The sequence below is a fragment of the Acipenser ruthenus genome, chromosome 6 (assembly GCF_902713425.1).
Source record: "Acipenser ruthenus chromosome 6, fAciRut3.2 maternal haplotype, whole genome shotgun sequence".
Lineage (NCBI taxonomy): Eukaryota > Metazoa > Chordata > Actinopteri > Acipenseriformes > Acipenseridae > Acipenser > Acipenser ruthenus.
Window position 1 is genome coordinate 19042494 of NC_081194.1, and position 24104 is coordinate 19066597.

General features: G+C 36.4%; 1 protein-coding gene across 7 annotated transcripts in view; it reads right to left on the reverse strand.

The window, feature by feature from the left end:
* Nucleotides 1-24104, reverse strand: part of LOC117411380 (utrophin-like) — a 236303-nt gene that overhangs the window by 165428 nt on the left and 46771 nt on the right. For all 7 annotated transcript variants that reach the window (XM_034018793.3, XM_034018795.3, XM_059025174.1 and 4 more), the window contains exons 6-22: nt 21647-21739; nt 21088-21260; nt 20650-20765; nt 20232-20395; nt 16084-16293; nt 13417-13598; nt 12630-12780; nt 11215-11334; nt 10951-11052; nt 10042-10149; nt 9286-9465; nt 8953-9122; nt 8566-8689; nt 8191-8278; nt 6774-7015; nt 6077-6257; nt 390-535 (exon numbers count right to left, since the gene is read on the reverse strand). In XM_034018793.3, coding sequence (XP_033874684.3) covers nt 390-535; nt 6077-6257; nt 6774-7015; nt 8191-8278; nt 8566-8689; nt 8953-9122; nt 9286-9465; nt 10042-10149; nt 10951-11052; nt 11215-11334; nt 12630-12780; nt 13417-13598; nt 16084-16293; nt 20232-20395; nt 20650-20765; nt 21088-21260; nt 21647-21739 — 2550 coding nt within the window. The remainder of the gene's footprint in view (nt 1-389; nt 536-6076; nt 6258-6773; nt 7016-8190; nt 8279-8565; nt 8690-8952; nt 9123-9285; nt 9466-10041; nt 10150-10950; nt 11053-11214; nt 11335-12629; nt 12781-13416; nt 13599-16083; nt 16294-20231; nt 20396-20649; nt 20766-21087; nt 21261-21646; nt 21740-24104) is intronic.

Below are 24104 nucleotides of genomic sequence, written 5' to 3' on the forward strand. Positions count from 1 at the left end.
TACATTTTTTTTTTTTTTTTTAATCCATTAAGGAATCTATGAGATCATGCCAAGTAATACAAATCCATGGCCAATACAAAATGCATCTGTTGTGAAAACTTCACCAAATAGCAATTCTGAGGGACAATGGCTACACAGGAGGGTTACAAAGGGCCAAGCAGTGCTTAGAATGTCAAGGGTTAATGTCTGAACAAATGAGAAATGATATATACTGTAGATTAACAAAAATGTGCACGTACCGGAATAGCCTGTTCAATCAATTTAAAAGGATTCGCTCCTACATTATCATGTAAGAATGTATTACTTGAAATAGGTCTATCATTTAAATGAGCAGTCTTCATTGGAAATACCACTAGAACAAAATACCAAAGTTGTTAATGGACACCTGCCTTTGCATTCTTTATTGCATTCTCAGTCGTTTCTGGATCCACCACATCACTCTGAATTGAGCAAAGCTTGCTCTCTGCTTCATCCAGCACAGTTGATACACTCTTTATAGCATCCTGATGTTCTTGGAAAGGGAGGCTGACAAGGACTTAAAAAAAAACACAGTAAAACACACAAAAAAACACAATAGACATCAGAAATCAGGGAAAAGTCTCTCTCCAAAGGGCTTTCAAATATATTATGAGTGCAATACAAGTTTAGCTGATGGGCGAACAGACATGGGGGAGACACATCACAGTATAAGTACTGCATTCTATATATATATATATATATATATATATATATATATATATATATATATATATATTTTTTTTTTTTTAAATAGCCATCATCTTATCAGCTCTGTGAGGCAGTAATGCACTTGGAAAGTAAACCTGGTGAACCATTTAGACATGCTGTAACAAAGACTCGCACTCAGCTGCTGTATCTGTAAACCACTTTATTGACACCCCAATGTCTGATCACATAGCTGTGACAGTAGCGACGACTCAGAGAGCCTGTCAAGCTATTTGATGTGAATTGTCAAGGTTGATAAAGTGATTAGCTAATAAAATAAAATGATTCCGATGTATTAGTTGGCAGTACAATGTTAATATCTACTTGGTTAAGCTGGCAACTTTTTCCTTGATTCTCTCTTCCTTTTGTGTTAAATTTAACAGCTTTGATTGTACTGGGATAATCGATTAACATATTTTGATTAGCGTAATTAAGGCTCCGATAAACATTGGAATTAACATTAAAAACACAAAAAATATCATTGCAGGAAATGCACTGTTTGTGTGAAAAATACAATCATAAAGTCAAGCTTCTTTTATACTAATCTAATTTTGTGTGGCACAGCTGACATATTGGGACAAAACAAATGAAAAAAGGCAGTCATAGGCAAAGTGTAAAGACTGTAAATAGTGTTAGTTGTGAATGTAAGTTTGGCAGGAATGGGGTTAAATCCATCCCTGCCAACAACCACAGGTGGAATGTGGCCATTCCCTAATTAGGTAATTGAGTGCTAATTGGGCAATGATCACATGTATATAAAAGTCCTTGTACCTTCTTTATTTTGTTCCTGTTTTGTTAGTGTTTTTGTAAATAAAAGTGCGCACCAGCGCTTTCACTGCAGCTTCCTGACAGCACATGACAGTCTGATTGTGAACCATTAGTGATCGTTCATGAATGAGACACTTTTAGTCATTTAAACTAGTTATTTATTTGACATGCAACAGGACAGCTGCTGTGAAAGTGCATGTTTGTTTACAAAAATACTAACAAAACAGGAACAAAATAAAGAAGGTACAAGGACCAAAATAAAGAGTTAAACAAAACACTGGAACAAACACCAAAAACAATATTCGCTAGTGATGGGAATGAAGCTTCAGCTGGTTCGACCCTACATGAACCAAATGAAGCAAACAGTGTCACGAAGGAAAGGTTCATTTGCGTGACCTGTGAGTGTAGTGAATTAACTACAAAACAAAAGGATGCCAAACTTCAGTTCAAGTTAAATGTTGTTTTGTTTATTCGAAAAATAAATAGTACATAAAGTTGACAACGCATTTTATTTGTTTTTTTTCTTTTTTTTCATTCCTTGCCATTGCTGTTTCTTCACAAGAAACAGTGGCCATCGACACGTTTTCATAAAGTAACATGAGGTTTACTTGTGCCTTTTTGTAGCTGAACAAGCAAAGGAAAATTGAAATTTAACTAACACTTCAAATAAAACAAAACGTGGAAATGGCGTTGTACAGTGAAGGGGAAAACAAACTCACTGTTTTGGTTCTCGTTTATTACATCCCACATAATAAAGTCGCAAAATATATATATATATATATATATATATATATATATATATATATATATATATATATATATATATATATATATATATATAATTACATACATACATACACACATAATATATACAGTCTATATGAAAATCACTACACAACATTTTCAGGAAGTTGGGTATTGTTTAACCGAGGCATTTCAGAATGACGCGCTTGCTTTTTTTTCTGGCTCGCTCTAAAGCAGCACAAAGCATTTTTGTCCCAGATGGCTTTCCATAGAGATAACTACGTGTGTGCGCGCATAATCTAGCTTGTTTACTTTTTGCTGTCAAACTTTTAAATAGAGGCTCAAGACCTGCTTTGAGGTCTTTTTCATTTGCCATTTTTTTGAAACTCGCGCAAATTCTGGCGACACGGTAAATAAGTGCAAGGTATTTTTGTCATTTGTAGTGAATACGAACATCTGATTTTTGTGTCCGAACACATGTCAATAAATACTCGTTTAAATATCTGTCCCAACACTAACTAGTTAGTATTCAAAATTGCAGATAAGGCCCTAATGTCACATTTCACTTGCAAATGAAAATGCACAAAACTAAAGATCACAGATTTTAAATAAAATGCATCACAGTATCTAAAACTGTTTAATGATCAACTTTTACATTACCGTAGCTTGTCTTGTTTGCTTTGTTTTTGCTGCAAATTGGAGGAAGCGCTGTGTAACTGTGCAATAAAGACTGATTTGGCTTGCAAGAGAGAAAAAAATAAAAATAAAATGTGGGCTGATGGATAAACAAGTACATTGTAACATTGAAGAGATGGGCTTTGTATCAGAAAACTGGTGATTGAGTCAGAAATCGCGTGTGACGGGTAAGTGCATTAATTTCTTACATATATATAAATGGGGATTGATTTTATTCTTAATACAAGGAGCGGTAAAACGTGACTGACGTGTTATATGGGTAACGTATATCCGAGTGCTAACTAACATTATTACATTGAAATATACCTACAAACTTAATCTATAGCGATTGTTTAAATCACACACTCTATATATAAATAAGAACATTAATAATTGCTTAATAATGTGTATCAAGCATGTATTAGGGGTAAGGCCGCCTTCTCTATAAACTAATAGTGCAGAAGTTCATAATTTCACTTTATTATCAATAGTTCCATTACATTTTACAAATGCCTTGACTTTAAATACATTGGTTTTTGCAGATCTACCATTAGATGGCACTATAGAGCATTTGGTGATACAATGGTTCAAAGGGCTCAGTGATTCACAAGGCTTCACTTACGAAAGGTTCTCTTAAGGATCCTTTACCCCAAACAAAGGATTTTTCCTCCTTTTATATACATGTGGTCATTCCCCAAATATCACTCAATTACCTAATTAGGGAATGGCCACATTCTACCTGTGGTTGTTGGCAGGGATGGATTTAACCCCATCCCTGCCAAACTTACATTCACAACTAACACTCTATTTACAATCTTTACACTGCGGGCTTCTGCCCTGCCACAGCAACTACTGTGGAAACTTGAAAGGTCAGCAGATGGCAGCCCCTTCATAGACTCAATTACGCTGTATATCTAAATGAGGAAATATGTAGCTACATAAGGAAAGCATTATGTGCCAATCAGAAAGACAAGATGATAATCATTATTATAAAAGTCCTTTTTATAAAAAAAAAAAAAATACATAAATAAAAACAATTAGAAATATATATGTATTAATATGGACAGAAATGGGCAGAAAAAAAGCACAAATTCTTCACAACCTTGTTCAATTTCTATTGCTACTGACAACTGGTTTAACAAGCATTTAACTGATCATCTGGGTGACAGATGAAGGAACCCAAAGGATTTCTGTCAGATGAATGCTATGGCAAACCATTCATTTACCTGTCCTGCTCCACACAAGATTGATTGTTTGTGTCCACTTTAACAATTTAGTATTCAATTTTTTCCCTCACTCCAAATGGAAGACTTTCCTCATCCATTTCCATTACATTCAATGTCTTTATGAATAAAACTTCTCGAGCAGATTTACATGTATTGTAATAATTGATCCAACGGTGGTTCTTTATTTTATTCGTTTATCAACTGTCTGAAACAAGCTCACTGCCATGTTAACACATGCAGTTAATTACTCATTAATATATTTATAGGTTGTAATTAAAATAAATGCCATTTCCCAGATACCTGTAAATCAACTCAGAGTTGAGCTTTTAGACTGACATTAATAAAAGCTTTGCTAGAGCTCAAAAATGTTTTAGAGACTAACGAATAACACTTGTATGAAAATCCAGCCCAAAAAGTAAAGCCAAATCAAGATGGTTTTCTTTGGAGTGCCACCAACACTGCAGTGTTGTTTAAGTCTCCTAGAGACATACAAACACTTTCCTTATAAAGTTAGACAAATGGTCTTTAAAGAAAAACCAAAACACTCCTATTTCATTACAAACAAAAACAACGTTATACAAAGTGGAAACATGTCTTTCCGAATAATGAAAAAGTTACCTGAACTGTAATTTTTAGTACATTTCACGGGACGAGGTGCGGCAAAAAAAAAAAAAAAAAAGTCACCAAATAAATGTAGTTTTAGCTACATCAACATACACATGAGCTTTTAAATAGTACACCAAAAACAATAATATAAAATAATATTGCTTTTGACTACTGACAATTTTAAATGTTAGAGTACAAAGCGTACAGCATAATTTGTGGTCGGAGTCAAGGGGCTCCGACCCTGTGTGACAAGTCGGAATTACGTTATCTACAATCTTGGGACGTGCGTCTTTTTTGAAAAGGCGTACAGCCTTAACAGATCGTCAAACGTTTCACCTGTCATTCTAAAATACCTAAAACATCTCTAATTAATGTTTGAAATTCTCCCTTTTGGGTTCTGTTGGTTGAGAAGACGGATGTACTTCTTGTATATGAGGTACAAACTCAGCACATCTGCTTAAATGTATCCACGCGAATGCAGTCTGTATTTAAAGTATGAACAGCTGCAAACACTTTGCGCAGTCAAAAGGGCTGTGACACGATGCGTCCTTCATACAGCAAATAGTGAAGCTGCACAGCTTTTATAGCTGTATGCGCCTGGCATATGAACCAGGCTTGAGAGTTTTCCACGATTCTGAAACAGCATGTTGTAAAGAAAGCCTCTAAGTTGGTAAACTTCTGTTCTCAGATGCATTTGTTGCTCTGTCTTTACAGAAAACAGCTCACTCACAATTTTTTTGTATTTTAGCTGTCACCCATTTACATGTTTGCTTCTCTCTCATTCTCTGACCTACATAGGCAGCAGTGTGGAGTAGTGGTTAGGGCTCTGTACTCTTGACCGGAGGGTCGTGGGTTCAATCCCAGGTGGTTTACACTGCTGCTGTACCCTTGAGCAAGGTATTTTACCTAGATTGCTCCAGTAAAAACCCAATTGTTAAATGGGTAATTGTATGTAAAAATAATGTGTAAAAAATAATGCAATTGTATGTAAAAATAATGTGATATCTTGCAACAATTGTAAGTCGCCCTGGATAAGGGCGTCTGCTAAGAAATAAAGAATAATAATAATAATAATAATAATAATAATAATAATAATAATAATAATAATAATAATAATAATAATAATAATACTACATGTGCATGCTGTGTGCATATGCAACCAAACAATTTACAGATTTGTATTTGTATGCATGACATTCTGCTTTTTTTTTTTTAAAGGAAGCGCCTAATCAAATGTTTTTTTACATCCATTTCCAAGATTTCAAAGACTTTATTCAAATTCACAATTTCCGTGACCTCCTTGACAAAATCGTAGCCTTACAATGATCAATTACCTGTATGCAGTTGCTGCTGCTTGATCTGGAGTTCCTGCAGCACTGCCCTGAAGCGTGCAGTGAGGGTGTTGAGGTCAGCCTGGACAAAGCTTGGGGAAGAAGGCTCCCTGCAAAGTGCTGCAGCCACAGATGCCAACTTCTCTACTCGGGGATTCAGACCTGTCAGCTGGGTTAGCTCAGCCTGTCACCGCAAAAAGAGAAGGCACAAGTGCAGCTATCAATGTAAATATGTCTCACTTTAAAAAAAAAAAAAAAAAAACAGGAAATTTGATGTTTACTGATTGCAATAATAGTGAGATATTAATATCTGGATTCCCAAATACAACCAATTCCTTCAAGTACCAGAAATGAAAACAACTAATTAAAAAAGGGGTCCACAGAGCAGGCTACAGTAATCACATCTCTCCCTGTTGCTTGCCCATGTGTCTTAATACTAAAGGACAGTGTCAACCTGATCCAACGCGGTTCCTGTCCTAATGTGTACCAGCTACAACATGCACAAAAATAAAACTAGGATTGTATATTTAATGTTTATTAAATAGTTAGAACCTGAACCCAATATATGTTCATTTTACTTTCAAAAGAAGTACATATCACACATGATCATGGAGAAGTCTTGGTTTTTTACTATCATGCTTATTTAAACTTGCATGTGGCTATTTATTATCTGTAAATATATAATCTGTTGTAAGCTGACCTCACAGGATGCCTTCAGTGTGTGTACAGGCTGCTCCTCAGAAGCCTGAGTGGGCACTTCTTTCAGCCACGCCTCCTTCCCCTTTACAACCTGCTCCAGTTCCTGCAGCTCCTTGGAAAAAGCATTGATCTCATCTTGGTACTGGACCTTCTTTTTCAGCTCTTCCAGCTGTCTGCCACTGTTCTTCCATTCCGAGGAGATTTTCTCTAAAGTGCTTTGTACTTCTTCTGCAGGCAGGCCTTCTGTACAGACAAAAGTAACTTGGTTAAACTGTGTTTTTTTTGTTTAAAAAAAAAAAAATTGTGAATCAAAGATCTTTTAAAGTAACACTGATGTATCTTCTGGGTATAAGGGAGAAGAATGCCACAATTCACTTTTAATAGTTTGTTTTAACAATATGCTGCATTTACTTTGCTGTTAATGTACCGAACAATGCTTACAATATTTAAACACAATGCTGCTCCATGTATACAAAAGTGCATCTAAACATGAGATGCAGATCTTGTCTTAATGTTACACAGAATATAATTTTGCTGCGTGAGCAGTTTAACATTTGCAATTTGATTTAAAGCTTTTTTCGTTTGAACGTTGAGGTTGAATGTGGAGCAGAAAAGTGGTCAGAAACTGACAGCTCAGCAAAGAAAATGCATTTAAAGGCCTTTTAATTGTCAAGGCCATTTAGTGGCATGAAGTCTTACTTTATCAATGCAAAAGTGCTACAGTGGTGTAAGGTGGTTATCATACTGAATCTTACAGCAATGTATTTGGCAAACTGGAATAAAAATTGTTTAAAAATCTAGAAATTCCATGATATTTATAGCTTCCACTCTGCCTACTGCACTTACTCAAGTTACTTAAGCAATCATTGAATGTAACTACAGTTGTCAAAAGTGGTGTTTTAGCCCTGGAAATAGGGCTAAAACATTGACAAACAATCCTAGTGTATAAAAGCAGATTAAATAAAATATGTTATTCAGATACTCATCAAAATTCCAGTGGGGAAAAAAAAATTAGATTTTCATAACTATAGCAAGTGAACTTTTAGTAACAATTCATTCAAAGATTAAAATAATTAACAAACCTGAACTGCGTACATTTTTCCCTCATTCAAGTCACACAAGTTTTAATTTAGCATTTATGGAGTACTGAACCTGCATTGCTTTGACCATGACCAAGTCATTTGAACTAAAATGGGATTTTCTTTCTCTCGTTCGATATACCAGCTTCTGTTTTTAGTTTTTTTTGGTCTTTTTTTTAGCTTTAATAGATCAATTTCAGTACGTATTTAGTAGTTTATAGTAGAAACTGACATTTTTATGGAGCACAACAGTTATTTCATTCTGCCCTTAATTTTAACTTTTAATATGCTTCAAAACAGGGCCCACAGATGCAGAATTCCACAGGAAGCAGATATTACCTTTCTCCATTTGTTCCAACAGTTTTTGCCCAGACCTGGTTACCTCCTCCATCTTCTCCTGTTTGTCTGTCAGCTCAGCATCTACAGACTATATATTACCATAGACTTAAAAAGCTATACATATAATACTGTACATTAAATCACTTTAATATGAAATACCTAGCAACAATAAGTTGAGTTTTAGAGGTGCATAAAAACATATAAATTGTTAATTACAGGTGAACATTAAAAATACTACTAAAGCAACATCATTTTTTTTTTTTTTCTTTCGGATGTTAAATAACTAAATGTGCTTTATAAATTGTGCTCCAGATTTACATAAAATATGTGAACAGATATTTGTAGATTTTTTTTCTGTTAAAATTAGTTTATTACCTTAATCTTTTCTTTTATGCCAGATGTCGCTCTTATCTTCTTATAGTCTTTGAACTCCAAGGCTTGAATGGAAGCTTGTGTTCTCAAAATCCAATTCAGAATCTCAGCAAATTCACTTTCATTCCTGGTTAAAGATAGTTTGTTTTTGTTTTTTTCCCAGTGAATAAACAAAACCAAAACCTAATAGCACTTAGCATTCTAAAATACTTAACCCCCTCTTTCACACACACACAATACTGTGATTCTGCTGTGTGTTTTTTTTTTTTTTTTTTACAATAACTAATTTTTTAGAAGGGTGTTAAACAGAATGTTATTTCCTGTACCTAAGAAATTTCTTATAAACAGATCGTGTTTATACATTTTCCAGTAAAGAAGCATGTCTCTTACAATTTTTTGACTTCCATATCGACGTGCATCTGCCGTTTCTTGGGAGGTGGAGGAGGTGGCAGCTTTTGCTTGGATTGTTTTGTGTTCATTTTCTCTGTCATTGTGATTGTCTCTATAACAGCCTTCTCCTGTACCTGAGACATCCCTGATTCTGCCACCGAATCTGTCACCTTAAAGAAAAAAAGGGGTGTAAAAAAACTTGCAGTATATGCCAGGGCATCAAATAAACCAAGGCTGCTCCAGATTGCTAGTTGAATTAAAAACAATAAATCTAAAAAGGATTGGTTGAGTAACAAAGAAAACATTGAAAATTACAGGATGTAAATTACATACTTGATTGGAACAGTCTTCCAGCTTTTGAACCAGGTTGTCCCATGTCTGTGTCAGTTCCTCCATGTCACTGTCAATTTTGTCTTGGACTTTTTTGCTGTTCAGTAACTGTGCAACATCCTGTCCTGCATCACTAAGCTGGTCCAGTGTCCTGCGCTTCATCTCCATGTCTTCCTTCAAAGTCTGTCAAGAACACATGGTCAAAAATCCATATTTCAATTCACTAGCCAAAAATCCAACATTGCTTTTGTTACTTGAATGCTGAGTAAATGAACACTGTTTGGATTTCCAGCTTAAATGGTGAAAAAACTTGATAACTCATCAGCATTGTGTATTTGCTTATTTTCATACCACACCCCATAGATGACATTTAATGGAATTATTTGCAAAAATATCAAGTTTCTTGTTGGAAGTCTAAATGTGCATTCTGTTTTTAAAACCAAAGTAGTCCAAACAAAGAAAGTATTTGGAAAATCAGGTCTTCATAAAAAAAGGAAACTATGAAAAAATGTACGCATTATGCAAAATATAGCTTAGCAACTTCGAAAGAAATTAACATCCAACTTGACAAACCAAAGTCAAATGTTTTGGGGTTTCCAGTCCTCATCCTTCCCAACATAAGCAGTATCTCTCCCAATTACAGAGAAACAATTCTAAAACCTTACTGTTCCTTCTAATTGCTGTTGTATTGTATGAATCTGTAGCATTTACAACTGGTAGAATATAGACCAGTGACAAAAAAAAAAAAAAAACACTTACCGCCAATCTTCTAACATTAACATTAATGTCACTGGGGTCTTTGAAGTGGCGGGTCTGGACTTTACTTAAAGCTTCTTCCTTCTCTGTAAGCCACGCTTTGAACAAGCGCTGGAAAACACAAGAGGTGACATGGTATGATGGTGGTTTGTGGGACACCCCCAGAGCAAGTGAGCCCATAAAAACCATGGCCACCTTTTTTATGAAGGGCCCAGATTCCATTATAAAAGGTGGCATTATTCTCACAGCCTGTTCTACTGTATATCCCTTCAGGAGTGAAAACTCATGAGCGACAGGGCCTACTATATATATATATATATATATATATAAATAATGTTATACCCTTCAGAGCCACACTGCCACATTTGTACTCTATAGAGATCTCAATAATAGTAGTTCTAGCTTCGGAGACTATACACCTGTTTCTTTGAGTGAGAGCCAAGCAAACAACACGTGCAAATGATACTTCTGTAACTTGTTTGCTGACTGCAGTCTCTAGGACAGCTTTGAAATGATGACCAATCCCAAAGGTTTTTTCCAGGTAAAAGGATTTTCAAATACCTGACAACAGACATGATTTTTTTTTCTGTTGTTCAGCCTACTGTAATTAACAAGATTAGGTTTCTTGACAGCTACATTGACAACACGAATTAGGATATTTCAGCTAGACTAGGTAAACATGAACAAAAAAAAGTAATAAAAAGAGCACAATTTGTATTTCTTTTGTACATTTTGAAAATACAGCGATACTTTTACAGCATTTACAGAGCCACAATACAGGTAAGAAAGGGGTATGGAATGTCCATTAAATGAATCATCACAGTTTGAGCAGAAATTTAGATGTGAAGTAAAGATACCGCCACTATATCCCAATGGTTGTTTTGCCCTATATAAAAAAATAGAGTAACTTACCTGATCCTCTATCATTTGTTGCCACACTAAGAGGATGTCTTGCAATTTGTGCCACCTCTCTTCAGTCCAACGACAAACCGCTGCCCAGCGCTCACCCAGCATCTACATATAAAGTTATAAATCATACATTTTTATTTTAAAAGTATGTTCAGCATACTTGATATACTACAGAACTAAAATGTGGCATACAAAAAAATAACCACTCCTGAAATCAGATTATAACATGTCAGTATTAAATTCGGGGAACAACAAAAATGAATTTACCTGCAGTTGCTCCTCCAGTGCAGCAGTGGCTCCCTCTCCACTATTCTCATCCACAACAACCACCATGTGAGTCAAGGAGTTTACTTTCACCTGTTCCATCTCTAGGTCATTCTGCAGGACCTGCAATGATTAATAAGCTGTTGAAGACCTTTCAGTGCCCTACCTTGCTGTATAGGAACTAGGCAGCTAATAAAGTTATATCACAAACACAATGCCAATGGTTCCTAACATTAGGGCTATAAGATTTAAAACCAACAGTAATTAGGAGTTCTTACTGTACCTGGCAGTAAGGGCTACTTTGTGCTCATCACCAGCAAAATTCAGAGTACATGCTTTAGATTTTGAGTACAACAATGGCCAGTACAGTTCACATATAAATAGTTTTTAACATATGTCCAGCGCAAAAAAAGATACAGGTAGTTAAGCCTAATGTAAAGAGGTAGAAATACTATTGGTCAGTAAAGGCTAATGTGACTGACTAATGTCTAATGTGAATAATGTGATTGGCTGAAGGTGGAAAAACATGACGGATGCTGAGGAGTATGCACCTGGAATATCCTTGTACAGGATTGTGACTGGCCTGAATGAAAACCAGCTTATAAGACACTCTTGTTTTATAAAATACATTGCCCCTGGACTGGAGTAAAAAATCATATTTAATCTTTCTAGCCCACTGAAGCATCATTAGCTATCAGCAAGAACACACAATGTAACACTCATATGCAATGAGGCAGTGATTATTCAGGTGTGGTTTCGAAACAGCCCCCCTGTTTATTTAAGTAGAGCACAGCATTTATTATCTCTGAGGAGGCGAGGGGCTGCATTTGCTGCTCTTGCAGCTACTCATTAGCCCTTACTGCTCAGCACAAAAAAAACTAGCATCTATCAAGTGTAACATGAGGTCACTTAGAATTTTTTCAGATTTAGTTTTTAGAAGTCATTCATCTGAATGCCACTTGTTCTCTATTTCAATTTGGCCTTTTATATCAACACAGTATCTAACACAGATCTCTAAATGAATGTCCCAATTTAAACTAGGAACTGAGAACTGAAAGCTACTGCATTTACTTGATTTTGCAACTTTCCCAGAAGGGACTGCCATCTAAAGCTGCTGAAAACAGCACCATTGAAGTCATATGCACATTTTCCTCAATGCAGGATGCAACAGTGTACAACAGAGTTGTCTGAAACCAAATGTGAATTTGCAATTTATTGCACAAAAAAATGATTTCATGCAAAAAAGCTACAGCCAGATGCATGCTAATTTTGAAAAGTGCAAACGTATTCACGATGCTACCATGTGGTAATCAACCTGTTGCATTTTATAGAAAGGTCTTTAAATGTCAATTAGATAGTAGTTCATAATGCTGACAACTATCAATTCAATGTATCTTACTGTATCTATGAGAATGTACCTTATGTTGCTCCATCTGTTTTTTATAGGCTTCCATATCATCAGCAAAGGGCTCCAACTCGATCTTGCGAATCCGTGCTTCTGTCTCAGTCAGCCAGTCAGAAAGCTGTTGTAATTGGTGCTGTTGCAACTCCATCAGGACTTCATGTAGTCTAGGTAAGCAGGAAAATAAGTTAGACTATTATTATTTGTAGTAGTAGTTGTAGTAGTACAGTTATGGCCAAAAGGTTTGCAGTACCCTATAGAATTAACACATTTTGCTTCAAAGTCGAATGAAACCCGCTGAATAATGTTACGTTAACATATTGAATTACATACTGCTTCGTAGTTTTCCCATATACTTAACAAAAAACTGACACATTGAAAAATGTCATATTTTGAAATCTAACATGAAATAGTGTACTACTATTATGGCTTCCGGTAGACTTGTGCGATTTCATTTTGCTAAATAACGATCAAAATTATGTATTTTTTTTGTTTTGTTTTTTTTAGTTTTTTTAATTGTCACAATCCTAAATATCTAGATGATGCAAAACTTTTGGCCATAGCTGTTAGCAGTAATATTAGTAGTAGTAGTAGTAGTAGTAGTAGTAGTAGTAGTAGCAGCAGCAGTAGTAGTAGTAATAATAATAGATGGTGTGTGTGTATATATATATATATATATATATATATATATATATATATATATATATATATTTTTTTTTTTTTTTTTTTTTTTTTTTTTGGTAAACTAACTTATCCCCCCCAGCTTGCCATCCTCAGCTTGTATGGAGTAGCTTCTGACCCACCTGGCTTGCCTGTCCATGCTGGCCACACGCAGGCCCTCCCAGCGAGAGTTGAGGAGAGTCATCTGCTCCCGGATTTCATCCTCCTCCTCTTCTGTCAGGTTACCCTGTGCAATCAGCTTGTTCCCAGCCTGCAGCACATTGCCTACACTGCTCTGGTGCGCAGTCAGCTCCATCATAAAAGCCTGGCAGGGGAACAAGGGGCACCATGAGCATGGCATGAAGGTAAAAGAATACATATCAAAATGCCTAAAAAAAATTAATAAATAAATTTAAAAAAAAGAAGGACAGGCCACAAACAGTGCAGTTTTTTTTGTACAAAAACGAGGCATCCCAGGTGGACATAATATACAGGAAAGAGGATATATTGGAATAGATTGTTCTTATTTGTAAAATGTATATTGTATGTGAAAAGGATCTGTATCATTGATATGGTGAGAGGTTAAAACATGTGGCAGTGAAACATTTATTTGAGAATAATAATAATAATAATAATAATAATAATAATAATAATAATAATAATAATAATAATAATAATAATAATAACAACAAAAATAACAATAATAATAATATAGTCTCACCCACATTTACAAAAAAAAAAGTTAGAGTGTATAGCGATTATGATGACTAGCACCACCTGTGTCTTCATATGCAGTACATAACCAGATTTCATCTAAACCTTTGCATTTAATTCCTAAAATCTGGGACCTAGTAAGCCTATTCCCTCGGGGATAAACGAATGCATGAGGCCCTGAGAATAACCTCAGTCTAAATTAAACTGCTCATAATCCTCATAAAAAGCTTGACCCATAAAACAGAGGTGCTCCTTTAGCAATGATGTAATAAATTATATTTAGCTAATAAAAGAAAAGCAGTGACCAATGTTCTTATAAAAAAAACAAAAAAAAACCAACACAACACAATCTGCTTGAATCTAGAAAACTAGTGGACAAACAGCTACTAAATACCTCCATATTCTGAAACTTTCAACAAAAATGTCCCTAACTAGGTTCACCACATGTGGGACAACTGGTTCTCTAGATATATGCAAAACAGTCAGACACCTGGGATTTGCTACATAATACTTAATTGAGTGTACAGATGAACCCACTTTATATCATGATTGCAGTGCAGGCATAATTTGTGATATAAAGTGGGTCGTGCTACAAACCTGGTTTCACGTTTGCCTATAACAGCACCTTACGAGTGGTGCGAGAAAAAAAGAAAGAAAACGAACAGTGATTTAAAGTGCAGTGTTTTAATACTGTACATTCAGTCGTTCTTTACATTTAAACAAATGCATATAGTTTACTACAGGACAAATATGTTTTGTATCATTACCTGGAACGAAAGTGTCATTATCTAAAAAAGGCATGAATTGTCGACTGATGAGAGCTATTAATTAGGCGTTGCAATTGGTGGGTTTTTTTGTAAATAAGACTGACTTAAAGAAAAATTTGTTGACATTGGTGTTTTGTAACTGAACTATATCCCATTAAGACCACCCACGCAGCATTTGACAGGCGGCACAAAATGTCAGTTTATCAGACTAGATGATTATTGGTTGTTAGTTGCATTGGAAATTCATTCTATCATGAGGTTACTGTAAAGCCCAGCCACGCAGCATTTTACAGGCTGCACAAACTATGACAATAAGCAGGTTTATGAGATAATAATAAGTGAGGTAATTTCTCAAAAATCCTATGGTGCATGGCGAGTGGCTTTTGAAAAATCATGATAATAAATGGTGCATGACATTAAGCAAGGTGATATAAAACAGGTTCATCTGTACTTCTGAATCTCAAGACTGGTTGCAGGAATAGGGTAAGTTTAAGTGGTGGTTTAAATAGGGTGGTTGTTTAGGAGGGTAAAATAGTGTACATATTCCAGTAAAATATTGATGTGGTTTACAAAGGGTAGGGGTCTGTTTGTGAAGTAGCATTACCGCCAACACCTAACCATGCAAGCATGTGTCCGTCACAAAATAAGAAGGGCAATTATATAATACAAAAGATCAACTCCTAAAGTATTACTAATATTTGAAATTAGGCGGATACATTTTGTGTTCACATTAAAAAGGCTGGGTCTCAAACAGGTTTCAGATCTCACTTGGCCACAACTAAGGTCTCCGCATTCACTATCTTTGCATAGTAATGAAAGGCAGATCAGATTGTGTGCAAGTGGGTATTTACACATTCCACTGAATGCATGTTTAAACAAACAGTGAGCAGGTTTTGCACCCTTCATAAATATGTAGTAAAATATTTTAGTACCATACTTTTCAGAATATAAAACACACCCTGTATCATGTGTAAAACTGTCCCGCTTTGGGTTACATTCCTTTTATAATATGCATCTTTTGTATACATCCCCTAGCAAAAACAACAATGTATATTACATAGAATACTGAAACATAACCTCGTATCTAGAGAGAAATCCTCCCATGGTTTGTAAAAGTGTGCACATTTTAATATTATGGTATTAATTCAAAAAAATCTCTGGTTCCTTCAGCAAATCTGAAATTTCCATTAAAGGAATTAAGAAACTTTTAACTAGTATGGAGCCCCCCTTATTCTGCTAATAAGGACCAGAAGGTGGAGTAAATGTATCATAGGATACCTGTGATCACTAGCTTTACTTTATAAAAGGCGTCTGGTCAGCTAGATGTACCTCGTGGGTGTGGAACTGATCCTTGACATCCTCCACGTCATTTGAGATGTCATCCTGCATCTGGAAAGTGTCTTCAGCAGAGAGCAGCCAGGTCAGCACCTCCTCCAGTGTGGCCTGGTAGCTGTCCAGGTCCACCTCCATCTCCATCTCCATCACTGTGCTGGGGGTCTCCATGCAAGAGCGGCTCATCTCCTCCTCAGAGGCTGTACTCTGAGAGGACACAAAAACATCTGGTTGGCAAAAATTCTACTTTTTTGACAAAAAAAAAAAAGAAGAATTAAGTCAGCATTTTCACTGCACCTCATCTCAGCAATACAGAGATTTTATTTGCAACAGTGCCCTCTGCATCTTTGCAGACAATCCTATATCTGGACAATTCCAGTCTCCTATCTTGCACATCAGAAAAGGTAATTAAATTAAATTAAATATCTTAGTTGTTAGTCTTATAGTGAAACCCAAGCTAATAATATATGAATACTCTAATTTGTCTTGTTTCACAAATCGCAAAATTTTAAGTAAAGGCCATCAGAAATATAACCCTTTGATGGAAAAATGATGCATTGTCTGTAATCATGAATATAGAGCTGTGTTGACTGAGCTGGTCAGTAGTGTTTCTTTAAAACTACAGTATTTATTTTGAAGAAAAGGTCACTTGCTGAAAATTAGACTTTGTAATATTTCATGGCATTTACTGACATTAAGAACAGCCCACGTAATTTCAATGGGCTTTGTTAATTCAATATTTTCTTGGCTTTAGCTAGAACTACAGGAAGGAAAGCTGCATAAAACATTTCCTCTTTTTTTTTTTAAAAAAGATCGTAATGATGGGAGGTGGCGTAATGGGGGTAAACTGTACACTGGAAGTATAATTCACCACATCTCTAAACTGACAACAAAAACTTGATGCATAATTAGTCATTAGTGAAGTACAACTATGTGACAGAGAGCGAATGAATCCAAGTCAACAATCTCCCTCCCGACCTGTGAGGGAGCTGTACAACAGGAACAGTGTGCCCCGGACTGGATGGTTTGACAGTTCTTTACAGAGTCAGTCGGAAGTCGACCATCCAGAAAGGGGGCGAAGCCACAATACCAGAAGTCATCTCCCTAATGCGGTATGCGATGTGTCAGTCATGGATTGGAGGAGACATGATTGCACTCGCTACCAAAGGGGGCGTGACTGAAGGTATAACAGGGTAGGTGGCCAAGCAATCTGTTCCTCGCGTTATGGTTACGCATCGACCTGAAGGAGTACTGTGTAGAAAACAGTGAGTTTTGTGTGCAGGGTTCTCCCCAGGAATTCTATACAGCCGGGCGGAAGAACATTATAAACGGGAGTACTTTTAACGGAAAAATAAACTTGCCTTACCTTAAATATATAATACGACAAAGAATTTTAAAAATGTGTTGTCTTTCATTGACTATATCTGGTTGCGCTTTTTTATGTTCTACATTTTTTTTTCTACATTTATTATGGTAGATTACCGTGCTTATTTAGGCACTCTACGATGGAGTTCACAAAAAAACAAACAAACAAACAAACAAACAAACAAACAAACAAACAAACAAACAAACAGCAAAAACCGTAACCTTTCACTTCCTTTTTAGCGTAATTATTGAGCTTATTGCTTCATTTAAATAGTTTTCTTTATGTTAAGTTTTCAGGGCATTTTGTTAATGCATGTCTGTTGTTGTTTTTCGCTGTTCTACATTTTTTTAATGCAACTGTTAATTTTAACCATGTTTTTTACACAACAGTACTCACACACGTTTGGTCACCATCATAACTATTGCATGAAACCAAGTGTTCAGCTGATATCCCATACAGCCTCTATACATGAACCCCCACTATCTCTCACAAGCACGATATTACAACAAAAGGAATACGCTTTTTTTTTTGGTGCATATGTATATAGATATATATAGATATATATATATATATATATATATATATAGTGCAAGTTAGTTCTGTTCAACTCTCCAATGTTTTATTCTGTCTGTGCATATTGTTTTTACTTGTAAATGTATTCTATAAAAGTCTGCATAACACACTTTATATATTTATATGCTGCATTTTCTATGGTTTATTTGAGACGTTTTTTTTTTAATTTGTGTAGGATCTATATCTACAAGGTTTAACTTCACTGTGACCAAACGTTATTTCAATTAGAATGTTGGTAACCATGATTTTGTTGCATGTAGAATATGATAAAGGGGTTTCTCTAAATGAGACGTTGCTCAATGGCATAAAAAGTTTTTTTTTAAGCATAAGTCAATTTCATCCATGCTCTGCTTGAATAGAAAAATAGATTAAAAAAAAGGTAAATTCTTTAAAAAATAAACGTCAATATTAATCGTTGATTTGGCAAAAAAATAAAAATCAAAGAGTAGCAAGCCTAACTATAGATCACCTTACAGTACAATAATACGAAAATAATCTTAATATTTTTAATAATGTAGCCTTCGCAAATATAGTATTGAGTGGTGGATTGCAACGATCGCCGGCTTAGTTTTAAACTCTGCATTCATTGTCACTATTTTTGCTTTGAAAATAAATCGGCTATTTTCTTTTAGCAGTTATTTTAACGTTTTAGCCTCTCTAAGTGCTTAACACACAAAACCTGCCCCTTCAACTCTCTGATTGGTTAAATGTTGTGTCAAGATGTAACACAGCTGTCATGTGTTTTTTTTCACCCAGCAACGCGCAAGTGATTTCGTCTGCTAGAAGCACAATCAATCCTTATTGTTAAAGGCACTGTAGCATCTGCAAGACATGAAGATCAGGTTTTTTCATCCGGGCGGCACCAGCCACTTCGCCAGGCTGAAAGGGCCTGGGGAGAACTCTGGTGTGTGTTATTTGCCAGTCTTGTAACTGGTGTTATTGTCATTTGTAGCTAAACTAATCCGGGATCTGTCAGTAAAAGCCAGCACCCACCCAGGACCACTCTACACCACTTGTCACGAATAAACTGTATTGAAATCACCACTTGCACTTGGAGCACACACTGTTGGACTTGTGATTGTGTGTGTTTAAAAGTGTGTGTCTATTTCTATTATTATTTCGGGACTGAACCCTGTGACAAACCTGAGCGATACACATCGTTGGGTAGAGTCAGGTATTATTATTTAACAGCAAATAAAGAGCTGCTTTTTCACCGTAAATTGTCTTGTGTCTATCATTACTGAGCACCGCATGACCATTGCACCTGTGCACTACAAACCACTTTGCTACAAACTAATATTTAGAAATTGCTCAAAAAAGATTTAGGATTGATCAGACTGTATGTTGATAGCGACAATTCAGCTAGAAGTCTTTGTGAACACTGCAACTTTCACAATATAATTTGATGTTTGAAGTTCTTCTCCGGAACACACTTCTCACACTGGGAAATCAAACAACATTCTGTCCACAGCTGTGGCTCAATACCACACTTTGTTTAGAATACATGCCAAGTTCCTAATCTGCAAAAGCAATAGGGGGTGGTTTCTCAATGCCCAACCCAATCTGAACAAATAGTCCAGCCAGGTTTCCAAATAAATGCTACCGAAGTAAGTCAACCAACCATATAGTGAAATTCCAAACCACAATATCCAAGACAGTTTAAACTGTGAACTAGGCTGACATGAACTCAGACATACGCAGCCAGCATTAGTGGTTGGTTTTGCAGATATTGTGGTCACATTTACTGTATCCGAAAAAATCCTGATCTAGAGTGTAAAAGGAGTATACATCTACAAAGTGTGATAATTAAATATCTTCCTTTTAAAATCACACTTCTTACCTCTTATTGACACTAATAACATAACTGGTATCATTTTTTCTTCTATTGAATATTTGTTTGGTTCTTTGCTTCTTTTGTTAGTTGGCAATAACTAGATTTAAAAATGTCTGGGTACTGTCTGACTTTCAAAAGCTATCTGAATTTCTGCCCAGTGGATGTAGCTACAATCAGACCATATCTTCAACACATGAAGTGAAGTGAATACTGTAGATATCATGAAGGAACAGTATTTTTTGTTATCTATTGTACTAATTAAAGCAGAAAAAAAATCAGAAATCAACAGATTGCTATCACAAGGCAAAAGGGGACCAATTTCTGGTGCGAATTAATATGATTTTTTTACTCTTAAGTAGCATCGCAGCTTACCTGCTGACTGTTGAACTGGCTCTCCGCACACTCCACATTGTATCTTCTGGGCAGAGTTTCTACCTCACGAATGTCGTCCATAGTGACTTCTTTAGGAAGAACCTCAAAGAAGGATGTCACGTATATGATGATGGACTTTTTGTCTGGCAGTGGAACAGCAACGTCTAAAGAAGGAGAGGTGTGAGAGAGGGGTACTTAAGATCATTTTAAAATGACTATTCCACACCAAAATCCACTGCATTTTCCCCATTCAAATCATATTCCATTTTACAAATTCAGTCAGACTACAGACCAGTGGAAAATATTTCAATCCTGTGGTACAGTTTTAAAAAGAATGATACATTATTTGCATACAAATTCTTTTGGTGACACGGGCAATTTTGATGTTATAAAATGACAGATGCCTTAAACCAATTACCTTCAGGGTCCAAAAGTCTTTCAATCGCCAAGTGTTGTTTGGCTAGGTTGAAAGAGTGCTCCAGTCTCTCCACTGGGGACATCTTCAGAATCTTTTCCCAGCTGAAAAGACCAGGCCTGGAAGAAAAAAGAAGCAGCACTCAATAAAATGGCCACTTATTTATGATCTGAATATTGTTATTGAATGGGACATATGCTTGTGAACTGCAGCTCATGTTCCCAAGCTTAAACACACGATGAAGGAATTCAGGTAATCCTTGCCGCAAGTTAGCGTTTCCTGCTACTGTATGTACTATAATTTTTATAGAACTTCTCAGGGTTTAACAAAAACAAAAATCAAGAAATCCGGAGGCACCCACATTTGTTGATTTAACAAAAATAATCCTGTCCACATCTTCAACTTTTACAAAATGTATTTATACTAAAAAATACAACCTACTTGAACTTGTGGATAATAGCATTGAAAGCTAGCCCATCAGTCCAGCTGGTTGTGAAGTTCAGTACGTTGACCTGGTTGTATGGGCGTGTTGACTGCCGGACCCAACTCAGGAGAATTTTCTCACTGTTTGTCTGATGTAAATGTGACATGATATCCTTCATGATGTCTTTCACCTGAATACAAAGGAGAAAAATATGGTCACCGCAATGAAAGACTTCTGCAAAAAAGTAAAGATATTTTTTAGGGCTGATCATTTATAATTGCAGTAAGGATCCTTATCTTTGATTACCAAATTGTGAAAAAAAACATAAAATTTTGATAGTTATTTACATTTACAAGTAGTTTTGTCATTAGAAGAGAAATGTCAGATCACGAACAAAGAGCAAGACCCAGTCAATTTACAGGTTTACATTAAAAAAGCTTGCACACTGGATTAGTACAGTCATATAACAAGGTTTTACAAATGTTCAAACAACAAACACTGCAGTAGCAACTTCCTAAACAATGGAACTGCAGATTAAAACAAAAGGTGCAAGGCTGTAATGTGATGTTTACTAACCTGCCAGTGCAAAATGATGCTCCAGATTAGGCCCAAGGTCAGTTTATGATTTCCATCCACAATGTCAGTGCCTCCTATGTTTACCAACTCCACCTACACACAAAATGGAAGTCAAACACAAAAGGATGAGCTCCCCCCTCGTTTGCAGTAATATAATTGGAACTCTATTGTCTTGTTATTTTGAATGCACGTCTCGGCCGTAGGGCTGAACATACACATTATTTATTATTATTATTTATTTCTTAGCAGACGCCCTTATCCAGGGCGACTTACAATTGTTACAAGATATCACATTATACATTATTTCACGTTATACAGATATCACATTATTTTTACATACAATTACCCATTTATACAGTTGGGTTTTTACTGGAGCAATCTAGGTAAAGTACCTTGCTCAAGGGTACAACAGCAGTGTCCCCCACTGGGGATTGAACCCACAACCCTCTGGTCAAGAGTCCAGAGCCCTAACCACTACTCCACACTGCTGCCCATCAACACACATCAACACTCCCTTTGTCCTTGTTGTCAACCTACTATCTAATGTTGCTTATTTGCTTTTAAACTTTTTCAGTTTCTTTATAGTTCACAATAGCCGCAGACAAAGCAGAATGAATTTGGAAAGATAATTTCTGCTGGTCTACCCTAACTTCACTGGCTGGTGCACGTTTCTATGATAACAAAAAAAGGGTCTTGCTTCTACGAGTTTAAAAGGATTGGCTCTGCGAGATCAAAAGGGGAGGTGCAGATTCTGCCAGTTTTGAAGCAGAAAGCCCTTATTATGTAGCCGAAGTTCTGTACAGTAAAAGCTTAGTCGCCAACATGGCAAGTTTACATTAAAATCTACTAGACATATTAAAATTGAAGGTCGAACTTAGGACACAGACCCCACATCTGAAAGACACCCCACTCATAACCCTATTGGACAGAACCAGACGGCTCAAATGCCGCCGTTCAGGGGCCAGACCCAGAACTGCAGGCTTGTTGGGTCGGGATGCCATAAGGTCCGCCGTACCTGACAGCCTAGGCATAGATGGGCCGGCTGTTTCCACCAAGAGAGTGCCTTTAGACAGTGGTGGGACACTGGCAAGGGCGGTCACGGTTCAACGTGGGCTGAAAAACCCTCCTGTTGAACCAGACCTGTAGAGGGCACATGCGGTGAAGTGCCAATGGAAGGGTCTGGGAAGCTGCTGCCATCAAGCCCAGAAGTTTCTGGAACATCACTACCGTGAGAGCTCTATTGAGCTGAAATAGCTCCACAGAGGTGGCACTCTACCGGCCAACATGGACCCAGAGTCCAAGCACACACCTAGATAGGAGGCTGTCTGGGAAGGCGTGAGCTGACTCTTCTCATGATTCGCCATAAGGCCCAACCGCTGAAAGTGGCTGGTGACAGTTCCGTGTGAGCCTCTGCCTGTGCTGGAGACTGGGCACAAATTAGCCAGTCATTCAGATACTTGAGTACTCTAATGCCTTTGAGTCTCAATGGATCCAAGACAGCTTCCATGCACTTCAAGAAGGCATGGGGAGCTAGGGAGAGGCCACATTTTATTTTTGTAACAATTAGGGGTAGGTGTACTAAGATGGGCCAGTCACAGCACAAACATACCATAATTTGCATTTTCTTTGTGACACTTAGTAAACATTTTGTCTTATGTACTAAGAGACAATACGTAAATGAAGAGAGCCGCAATATACTAATTTAAATATTGGATGCGTTTTCTTAGCGAGATCTCTAGCATTATATATTGCGAGAATCGTGCAACACTTCAAATAAATAACAGGAGTTGAGTTGTGGTTTGCTGCAGCATCTACACATGCAAAGGTGCAAGAATCAAAATAAAATTGTTTTTGTTAAATGTAAATGTCATCTGTACAATGCATTCTGTTCCATCTTCATTTTACCTATTTACACATTACATTACGTAAAAATATAAATCTGTACAGGTGGTCTATACAGTATACTGTACAGTAGTAAAATCAAATGAATACCTAGCGCACCTTCGTTTTACTTTAGCCTACCAGTAACACAAAATGAAACATGCTGCTGCATTGTACACATTGGTGTACAATGCGAATAAAAGATGATTTTTAATTGAAACTAAATGATTTAAACAACTTTTTTTTATTATTATTAGTAACTTGGCCTACTTAGTAGCGTAGACAATTAACACACAATATATCATGGTCCTACAAAGGTGTTCAGAATGAGCTGGAGGGGTTAGTGGCACATGTGTGCAGCCGACTGCTCCCAACACATTGGGGAAACCAGAAATTTGTTTTCAAGGCTTGTACATCTGCCCCTAAGTGTGTGAATTACTCAGAAATGTGTTTGTTTGAATTAAAATTTCATTAACATAATAGGCTCTCTATATTTCTTTTTTGAGTATGAAATTGCCTTGGTGCCCTTGAATTGGATTTATGTTTTGCCTTTTTGCCCCCTAGAACTGCCTTGGTG